The sequence below is a fragment of the Eubalaena glacialis genome, chromosome 11 (assembly GCF_028564815.1).
Source record: "Eubalaena glacialis isolate mEubGla1 chromosome 11, mEubGla1.1.hap2.+ XY, whole genome shotgun sequence".
NCBI classification, from domain to species: Eukaryota; Metazoa; Chordata; class Mammalia; order Artiodactyla; family Balaenidae; genus Eubalaena; species Eubalaena glacialis.
The window spans coordinates 65995710-66005673 of NC_083726.1; the positions used below are offsets into that span (position 1 = coordinate 65995710).

Here is a 9964-nt window from a genome sequence, read left to right on the forward strand (position 1 = left end):
AAAAAAAAAAAAAAAGGCTAAAAAACCCTTCTTTAGTCCAAAGCCCTCACATTACCTTCAAGGAAACAGGGGCCCAGAGAGAGAAGAGACTCCCAAACACACACAGCTTGTTAAGGGCAGAGCTGGTCCAACACCCAGACCAGCTGAATTTTGGCTCCATCCTTTTTTCATGTTGCCATGCTGCCTTCTGAACACACACACACACACACACACACACACACACACACACCCCACAACTCATAAACTTGTGACCCACAAAATACCTTTGGAGACACATCTTGAGAATCAGCCACGATGGGGGCTGCTCCATCTCACGGCTCAGGCTTTCTCTTGCTCTCCCCTGAAATGCAGCCACTCAGGGAAGAAGCAGCGTTAGCACCAGCTCCCAGAATTTCTATCCCAGTGGACCTTATGAATGGCAATCTTATTAGAAGCCAGAGGAAGCTGTTTGCAGAGCAAGAACAGTTTTTATTTATTTGAATGTTTATTTGAAGTGGCTTGGGAAGGGGTATGTGTAGGCGCAGGCTGGTAGAGAACATGGGGGAGAGACAGGGCTAAAGCCTTTGGGGCTGCCATTGGAGGGAACCCAGTTAAGGGTTAAAAGGCTGTATGGGAACCCCACTGATGCCTCCAGAACTCAGTCCAGATGAGACTGAGGGAGGGAGACACCAGGAAAAAGGCTGAGGGAGGGGACTCCAGGCTGAGGCAGTCTGTGATCTTACAGCTGTTCCTGGAACGCTCCCAAACCATATTTATGGGCAACTCAGAGAAGCTGTCAGGCTGCTGGAAAAGGGCAAGAAGAGGACAAATTCTATTGGCAGAACATTACCTGAGGGCTGAGGATGAGGCCTGGGGAATGGTAGGGGGAAGAAACTTCCAGAGAGCCTGCCTGGGAGAGGAGGGTAACCAGTCAATGGTAGCACCTGGATAACTGTCCTTCTACCCTGGAGGTTCCCTGAGGTGATTCCTGATCCCTGGAAGGGGAGCCTTAGGAGATGGGCAGAGGACAGTGCAGGACTTAGCCTCAGAGCCCTTAGCCAAGCAACTTGGACTTGGATGCCATAGGCTTTGATGGGAGGCACACTGGCTAGGCTACATTCTCAAAATACTCTCCATTCTCCTGTCTATCGAGGGCATTGCAATCTTATCCTTAGAGATCTGTCCCTTTGGGTCCAGGGAAGATTTTTAAGTTAATTAATTAATTTATGGCCACGTTGGGTCTTGGTTGTTGCATGTGGGCTTTCTCTAGTTGTGGCGAGCGGGGGCTACTCTTTCAAGGTGTGTGGGCTTCTCATTGCGGTGGCTTCTCTTGTTGTGGAGCATGGGCTCTAGGCGCGTGGGCTTCAGTAGTTGCAGCACGCAGGCTCAGTAGTTGCAGCACGTGGGCCCTAGAGCGCAGACTCAGAAGTTGTGGCACAAGGCTTAGTTGCTCCACGGCATGTGGATCTTCCTGGATCAGAGCTTGAACCCATGTCCCCTGCATTGGCAGGCAGATTCTTAACCACTGTGCCACCAGGGAAGTCCCCAGGGAAGACTTTTAAACATCCTTCTTAACAGGGAAAATATCCCTGGGTGGGGCAGCAATGATGGTGAATTAGAGTAAAGCTCAGCTGGAACAGGACCCCGGCCGTGCTCCAGAGGCACTGGGCTTGACAAGGTGAAGGGACCTAGAGAAGAAGTCTGGAGTGCTCTCACTTTTGCCCAAGGTCAGTCTTACTTCAATCCCTTATCCCCAGGAGGCCTCATCTGGGCTGTCTTGGTTCCTGAATAATCAGTGGGCTATTCAGGCTGCGGACGTACATCCCATGGGTCTGTCTAGCAGAGAGGCAGTAAGATGAAGGGCCCTGAGGGCTGAGGGCTGGCAGGCAGTTACGTAGCTCATCTCAACCTCATCTTGCCCTCCAGCTTCCTAACCCCAAAATCCCAGGCCCAGTCTTCCATTCTGGACTTTAACCAGGTGACACACGCAGTACATCAGCGTCAGTAGGTGTCAACCTGAAACTGGACCTGTGCCTGATTCATCCAGGAAGCTGAACCCAAGCAGCAGAACAAACACTCCTAAAGCAGCTCCTGCCAGGCCTGGAGTGAGAGGTTGTCTGGCTGAACAGACAGCGACTTTGTTTGTTTTGTACTCCTTGCTCCCATCCCCACTAGCCAGACTCCCTCATTCCTTTCTCTCTGCTCATCTGTGGGTCAGGAGCTCTGTGGGTTTTTTCCAGATGACGCAAGAAAGTTTTTTAACTTATTTATTTTTGGGTGAAGGTGATTTCTGAGAAAGGGACAGGCGTTGAAAGGGGTCCAGCAGGAGCTGATAAAGGGGTCCAGCAGGAGCTTCTGTGGGAACTGGTTTGGGTGGGGATTAGATAGAACAAAGGGGTGAAATTTCTGGGACCAACCCTTCCCCAAGGGGTGCCACCTGTCTACAATTTAGGCAAGTCCTGTTCTTCTCCTGGGAACTCCAGCTTGATCTCACTATCCACATTCTTAGCTAGTTTGTTTTTGACACTAATTGGTGGCCACACAAGACCATTAAATTTTGTTTCATTCCCCCTCCTACCCCCAACCCCAATACAAATGCAAAACAACGTGGGAATCCCCTTTTAGAAGAAGCAACGGTGCAGCTTTAAGAGAAAGGGAAGAAGAAAAAAAAAAAGAGAGAAAGGGAAGAGAAAACGAGGGCTCTGACTCAGATCTTCCTGCCATTGGTTGCTGGAGGGGATCCCACCTCAGGGATTGGCTGTGACAGAGTCCGCCCCCTTTTGTGATTGGCTCAGCCAGGGTAATATAAGGAGGCTGTGCCGGCCTCTTTTTCAGTTGGAGAGAGACAGGGAATCCGGCTGGGTCGAGTGCTGAGACGCACCTGGCGCAACGTTCTCCTCTCTGAATCCGAGTCCAGGTCCTGCGGAGGCTGCAGCCATGAAGGAGAGACGGGCCCCCCAGCCAATCGTGGCCAGATGTAAGCTCGTTCTGGTGGGGGATGTGCAGTGTGGGAAGACAGCTATGTTACAGGTGTTGGCAAAAGACTGCTATCCCGAGGTGAGTTGCTCGCCGGACCGCTGGCCAGCTTTCCTCCTTGCCCGCATGCCTGCTGGGGGTAGATTCCCACCCGCCCAGGGGAGCTGTCTCACCCCGCCCCACCCCTCCCCATCCTCAGCCGCTTTCTGGCTGGAGGACCGCCCTGCCTTAGCTTCCCCTGAGACCTGTTCCACTTCTGCCGCCCCGCAGGCTCCTCCTCACCTCTTCACCCATAGGTCCCCCCATCAAATCCCCTCCTACCTCCCTTCATCCTGGAGTCTGCTCTTGGGAGAGGGAACTGGGGGCATTTGAGAGTCTGGGGTTTCTTCTTGACGTAATACCTATCCGTCCCTTCACCCATCCTCAAAGGTTCTATGCGCTTGTCCCCAGGCAGGCTTCTGCTGCTCCTTTCTGCTGCCCTGCTGGTCCAAGGGGCTTGTGGGGAAAAGATAAAGCGCTAGAATTGGCTTGTGGCTCTGAAATTGGAAGACAGACAAATCTGGGGACAAGAGGAATCCTTGTGTGTGTGTGTCTCCCTGACCATCTAGGATATGGGAGGCTTGTCCCTGGCAGGCATTCACATTTCTTACTCCGATGGAGCAAAGTGCCTGTGCCTCTACACTCCCCTCCCTCCTGTCCCATGTGGTCCTTCCTGCCCCAGGTATCCCCTCCTCTCCTTATCTCCTGCCACATTAGTGTCTCACTAGGATGAGTGGCTTCTTGTGTAGCCAGCACTAACTGGAGGGTTACAAGGGTAGGGGCGCCCAGGGTGTGAATAGTTCCTCTCTTTTCACAGACGTATGTGCCCACTGTGTTTGAGAATTACACAGCCTGCTTGGAGACAGAGGAACAGAGAGTGGAGCTCAGTCTCTGGGACACCTCAGGTAAGACTGCTGGCCCCAAGTCCCCCCTTCCCACCCCTACTGGTCTGCTGCAGCTGCTGTCTTTTAGAAATTGTTTCCCTCTTTGACGGGGAGAAGGAGTTTGGTGCTTGCCAGGAAACTGAAAGAAGGGGACTTGAAGATTCTTTGGTTGGGGTTGGGGGGAGGGTTTGGCGAACTCAGTTGGCTGGTCCAGGGGTGCAGAGTGGATAAACCCCAGAAGCTACTCACTTCTCTGGGTCTGGCTCCATCCTTCAGAGGGCTGAGATGGTGAGGTGGATGGACCCCGGAAGACTACTGGAGGAGGCAGTTAGGGCTTCTCCATTTCCACTCCCTGCCGCCCAGCACACGTACGCACAGCCTTTACTGCCCCAGAGCAAAGCCAAAGAAGAGGCAGGAGGCAGTGCTGCTGGAGGCCGTTGTGGGTGAGGCAAGGAGACAAGCCTGCTTTGGGGGAAATATTGCTCCTGACTCAGTTTTCTCTCCTGCATTCCATCTCGGGCCACTGCTGCCTGCCTGCCTGCCGCAGCTCAGCCCCACTGTCATACCTCTGCGGCTGAGGGATGAAGCGATGCATCGTCAGTGTTTTGGAGGGTGGGGGCTTAATATGGGGCATGGTCACGTTGTACATAGTTTGGGGGGGGGTGTTGGCTCTGACTGGGCTGAGGTAGAAGATGCTCTGTCTTTCTGGATCGTAGAAAGCAATATGTTTCAAGCCTCTCCTCCCTAAACCTTCAGTGCTAGTCTATCCTTTGCTTTGATTCTGACCCCTTCATTATCTCTTTAGCCCAGTCGTTTTTTAATAGACTGAACTCAGACTCATAATTAAGGACTAAAAGCCAGGAATAGGAGAAAGAAAATAAAATCCACTTCTCTCCAAAAAATGCATATTCAGGCTGAGTTTAAAGAGGAACTATAAATCACTAGGGGTTTCCTGTTACATATAAATATGCCATCCTACTCCTCCAAAGAGCTGTTATTCCCATCATCCAATTTTGAGGTCTCGAAAGATTGGAGGTAGGGGATGGGTAAACAGAAAATGAGACTTCTTTTTGCTCCCCACTCCCCAAAACAAAACAGAAATTCCTCAACCTGGTATGCTTTCCTCCGTTGCAGCTCCAGGGGCTGGGAGGCAGGATTCTGGTTATCCCGGACTGTGCTGTGCTGGCGGGATTGGACTGGAATGCAGCTTGGCTGCATGATGTATGGTTTTTCGTCTGCTGTACTCTGCCCACCTCTCAGTCTTCCCAGAATCTTACTGCAGCTCATCTCTTTTCACTACCACCACCCCAAAGAGCCCTTCCTCCTCCTCCCACAGTCAGAATGCAGCCCTTGAATCCCAGTCCAGATAATGGAAAGTTAGCAAGGTGGTCTCTATTCCCTGTGTCGCATCCCCCCCACCCGTCCCCCGCCCCCCAAGTTCTGAAAGGATGCAGGCTATCAGTCATCCTCAAACTCCCTCTTTCAAATGAGGTGCCCACAAGGAAGAAGGAGAGGCAGGGGTGTGTGGGATGGGGCTTCCCAGCACTGGGGCCAGGGTTGAACCTGTTCCCATTATTCGCTTGCTGGTCTTAGGGGAGGGGGATCGCTTGGAGCCAGAATGGAGGCCTCCTCCCCTCCCCCTTCCCCAGTGCTGCAGTGCTCCCTTTGCTCAGTGATGCTGTGATAAGACCCCACCTCAGAGAGGGATGGGGGCCAATTGCTGAAGGAGCAGGCAGCTATCCCAACTCCCCTTTACTCCTTTTTTTTTTTTTTTTTTTTACAACTAACCGCCCCCCCCCCGCCTCAGCTTGGATTCCCCCCAGTTTCCATGGCGATTGCGGTTCAGGGAGAGGGGCTGCTTGCTATTCTGAGCACGGATTGTCTGGGTTCCAAATCTGCTACTCTTCCTTCCCCAGGGTGGAGGGGGGCAGGCTCAACCCCTAGCATTCTCCCGTATTGGACCACCTGAGTCTGCATTGCCTACTCCCCTCCCAGTGAAGGACCCTTATTCGAGCCTCTAAATCCCAGCTATTGGTGCTGCTGTCTCTGAGAACGCCTCCCTGAGATCTTGGGATAGGGGCTACAGCTTTCCTTTTGCCCTTTACAGCGTAAGCTGATTTGGGTGGGAGGAGGAGTGGGACACTGAATTCTTGATGCTCTCCCTCCCCTGCCAGCCTCCTAGAGTTCTGACCCCACGGCAAAGAAGCAGGGCAGCCAGTTATATAACAGGCAGATTTGTTTCTTCACTGGGGAGACCCTAGAGCAGAGGTTGGCAGCAGGCAGACTCTAGAAAAGAGACCTTAAACAAGGCCTGGTCTCTCTGTAGGGGGTAGGAGCAGCTTCCCCTGGGACTCAGAAAACTAGTGGACCTTCAGTTAAGCCCACTGTAGGAGATCCAGACAGGGCCAAATTATACTCCACCTCCCTTTTATTTTGCCCCCTTTCCCTTTTTTAGGGCTAAGGAAGATGATATTCTTGTACCGCCTTCTGGCAGGCGGTCAGGTCCCAAGCTTCGCGCTGGAGCACATTCCCCTGGGAGATGGGTGGGGCCATCTCACCTAAGGGGCCAAGCATGGTATTCCCAGGGCTCTTTGGGTTTAGGCCTGTAGGTAGGGAGAATGCCATGGCTCACCATCAGCTCTCTCTCCTCTCTACCAGGATCTCCCTACTATGACAATGTCCGTCCACTCTGCTATAGCGACTCAGATGCAGTGTTACTATGCTTTGATATCAGCCGTCCAGAGACAGTGGACAGTGCACTCAAAAAGGTAAGGCTGGATAAACTCTGCCATCTCTAGCTCAGCCTGAGAACAAAAAGGAATCTTGGGGACCTTGTCATCTAATCCCCTCTTGTGTAACAGGAAGAAACTGAGGCCAGGGAAGGAAGAGATTTGCCTGAGGCCACATTAGCTACAGCTCCGGGACTAGAACCCAGATCTCCAGTCCCCTCTGCATCCTGCCTTTGCCCCTATCCTGCACTGCTCTGTCAGAGGCCCAGCAAGGGAGGGGAGTGTTGAGACTCAGGAAGTGAGGGATTGAGAGTAGAGAACCATCTGGTGATATGGTTTGAGGGTCGGGGAAGGGGCCTTTTGGTGGCAGCTTTTATAGACCTTGATCCCAGGCCTTCCGGACAGGGCAAGCCAGGCAGGCCTGAGCTGAACTGCTGGTAGGAAATGCCTTGGTCCGAGTAGCAAGGTCTGCCCATACTGAGGAGTCCCAGGAAAGCTTGTGGAACTAGCCTAGTTTCCCAGAAGACTCTGGGATTATCTCCTTCCCTTGGAAAGAGACTGGTTGGCTTCTTCCTGGCTTTCTGGACTTGTGAAGCCCTTTGGGTTGAGGGGGCAGACCCATGCCCCATATGCTTGGCAGAGAGTGGGAGATTTGCCTCTGTGCTCTCTCTGGTGACTGGGCTGTTGAATTTGGGGACAGACTCTTGGATCAGCATTCCTGTGGCCCCAAAGCCCTCATGGGCAGGAAGATGATGTAATTAGTGCAGTGGTGGTGCTGTGACTCAGAGGGAGGGCTGAGCTGGTGATATACTGGATGGTGTGTGTGATGTTGCCAACTGGGTTTCTCCGGTTGTCCGTCAGCCACTGACTCTCCTTCCTTCCTCCTTCCCATCTTCTTGCACGGCTCTTCAGTGGAGGACGGAAATCCTCGATTATTGTCCCAGCACCCGTGTCTTGCTTATTGGCTGTAAGACAGACCTGCGAACAGACCTGAGCACTCTGATGGAGCTGTCCCACCAGAAGCAGGCACCCGTCTCTTACGAGCAGGTGTGTGTGTGTGGTGTGTGTGTGGGCCCTCGTCTGTGTTGGGGGGTGAGCTGGGGAAGGCTACAGGAGAGGGCTTGAAATATGGCCCCTGCTCACACTCACTCACTATGGCAAGAGAGAATTGGTATTCTGTGGGGCCATCTATAATCAGGAAACTAGTTACCTGGATAGAGGTGCTGGGTACCAGTTTACCCAGATTCATGCTCTAGTTTGGCAGGTGAGCCATTCCTGTGTGTGCCAGTGTTTCTCAGCTGGTTTTTTTTTTTTGAGGACCACCTGCATTAGAATCACTAGAGGTGCTTGTTAGAATTCCTGACTCCTTATCTATAGAGTCACTCTGGGAGAAAAGTATGGGAATTGCATTTTTAATTAAGTCCCTGGATAACTTCTTATGCACATGGGAGTGTAAGGATCATTTCTTTTAAACCAGTGTTTCACATTACAATCATCTGTGGAGCTCTTAAAAATCCTAACGCCTCGGCATACCCCCAGAAATTCTGATTTACTTGTTCTGGCATCAGTATGGTTTAAAAAGTGTGCCAGGTGACTTAAGGTACAGTCAGGCTTCACCTTCAGAAAATAATCAGCAGAGGGTGACGGTGGGAGACTGGCAGTTGGGTCAATCGGAGCAGCCCTGGGGAGGACCACTAACCTTAGAAGGCAGTGTTTCAGAGCCATTTTGGATCACTGCATTGATGACCTCACTCCTCCCGCAGGGCTGTGCAATAGCCAAGCAGCTGGGTGCAGAAATCTACCTGGAAGGCTCGGCTTTCACCTCAGAAAAGAGTATCCACAGCATCTTCCGGACGGCATCCATGGTGTGTCTGAACAAGCCCAGCCCAGTGCCCCCGAAGAGCCCTGTCCGAAGCCTCTCCAAGCGACTGCTCCACCTCCCCAGTCGTTCCGAACTCATCTCTTCCACCTTCAAGAAGGAAAAGGCCAAAAGCTGTTCCATTATGTGAAATGGGGGTTGGAGAGGGGAGACAACCTCCCACTTCCTCCCTTGGGTTGCAGAGGCATGGGGAGAGGGAGGAGGAGACAATTTAGGACACTGGACGTGAGTTTTTCAGATGGCCACGGTGAGGGCTTGGAAGGAGACAGGAATGGGACAAGGAAAGAGCCAGGCCCGGCTTGAGGACCTGACACTGCGAAAGAACCATCACACCCCAAGCCAGGCACTAGGTGGTGGAGGGGCCGGCTGCCCCAGTGCCCTCCGCTCCAGAGGCAGGAAAGGTGTGGGGCTTTGGGGGGGCATGCTGGCCTCATGGCTTTGGTTGGGGGCCTACAGGAGCCTCACCTTCAGCATCATGCCTCTTCCACACAGCATTTCCATGCAGGCCAGGGGATGGGAGGGGTCCCTGAGCCCTTCCCTTCCCCTCCGAGAAGGCCGCAGAGGAGTGGAGAGTGGGGAAGCCAAGAGGCAGCTCCTCTGGGAGCTGAGCCCAGGTGCTTCGTAACTGGTAACTGAAATCAGAAGAGCAGGAGCTGGTCAGAGCCAATGAGAAGGAAACCTCATCTTTGCATAGCCCATGCCTCATGGAGAGGTGACATCATACATTCACATGCTTCTCACCTAAGTCCCCAGGGTCCAAGGGAGAAGCCCCAGACCCCCTTCTCTTGCAGCATGGGGGTGGTGGTGCTGCAGGACGCAGGGCTGGGTGGGGGTCACCAGACTTTTTCTGCCCTTAGGGCAGTATAGCTGGCATTTGTTTTATAGACTCTTGTCTTTGGAACCGGGGGGAGGGGGGAGTGTTTCAGTCTGTTATATGTTCTGTGTTTAAAGAAGAAAACCTATTTATTACTGAACAATATAGCACATATAAAGAAGTTGGCTCCGTATTCTTAGTTCCTTTCTCTATTTCCTTTGGTCTTCGATAATGAGGAAAAGCTGTCTTGAGGTCCTTTCTGTGGGTTGCAGAGTGGCTGCCTCCACTGTTCCCTGGCACCTCCTACAAGGATCTCCTCCCTCTGTCCCACCCCCTGCCTCATCCCTTTCCCCACCCAAGTCCTGCTAAGCCAATGAAGATCTCCTTAGCCCTAGAGCAGGGTTTCTCAACCTCAGAACAAATGACATTTTGGACTAGATAATGCTTTGTTGTGGAGGCTGTCTTGTGCACTGGAGGATGTGTAACGGCATCCCTGGCCTCTACCTGCTAGGTGTCAGTAACACCCCTAAGCTGTCACAACCAAAAGTGTCTCCAGATATTGCTAAATGTCCCTCAGTGCAAAATCACTCGTGGTTGAGAACCATTGCCCTGGAGAGTCTAGAGGAGAGAGACAAGGTTCAGTGGAATCATCAGAAGGAGATCC

The 9964-nt window shown here is 52.5% G+C and overlaps 1 protein-coding gene across 1 annotated transcript; it reads left to right on the top strand.

Moving 5' to 3' along the window:
• Positions 1–2824: 2824 nt before the first annotated feature.
• Positions 2825–9481, top strand: RND1 (Rho family GTPase 1). Its single transcript, XM_061205605.1, has 5 exons — positions 2825–3036; positions 3812–3899; positions 6537–6646; positions 7520–7654; positions 8371–9481. Exons 1-5 carry the CDS (start codon positions 2917–2919, stop codon positions 8614–8616), a joined length of 699 nt encoding a protein of 232 aa, XP_061061588.1. The 5' UTR covers positions 2825–2916; the 3' UTR covers positions 8617–9481.
• Positions 9482–9964: the final 483 nt, after the last annotated feature.

Coding starts and splice junctions, on each gene's coding strand:
- RND1 (XM_061205605.1), top strand. CDS start 2,917: ATGAAGGAGAGACGGGCCCCCCAGCCAATCGTGGCCAGATGTAAGCTC. Junction 3,037..3,811: donor CAAAAGACTGCTATCCCGAG/GTGAGTTGCTCG, acceptor CTCTTTTCACAG/ACGTATGTGCCCACTGTGTT. Junction 6,647..7,519: donor TGGACAGTGCACTCAAAAAG/GTAAGGCTGGAT, acceptor ACGGCTCTTCAG/TGGAGGACGGAAATCCTCGA.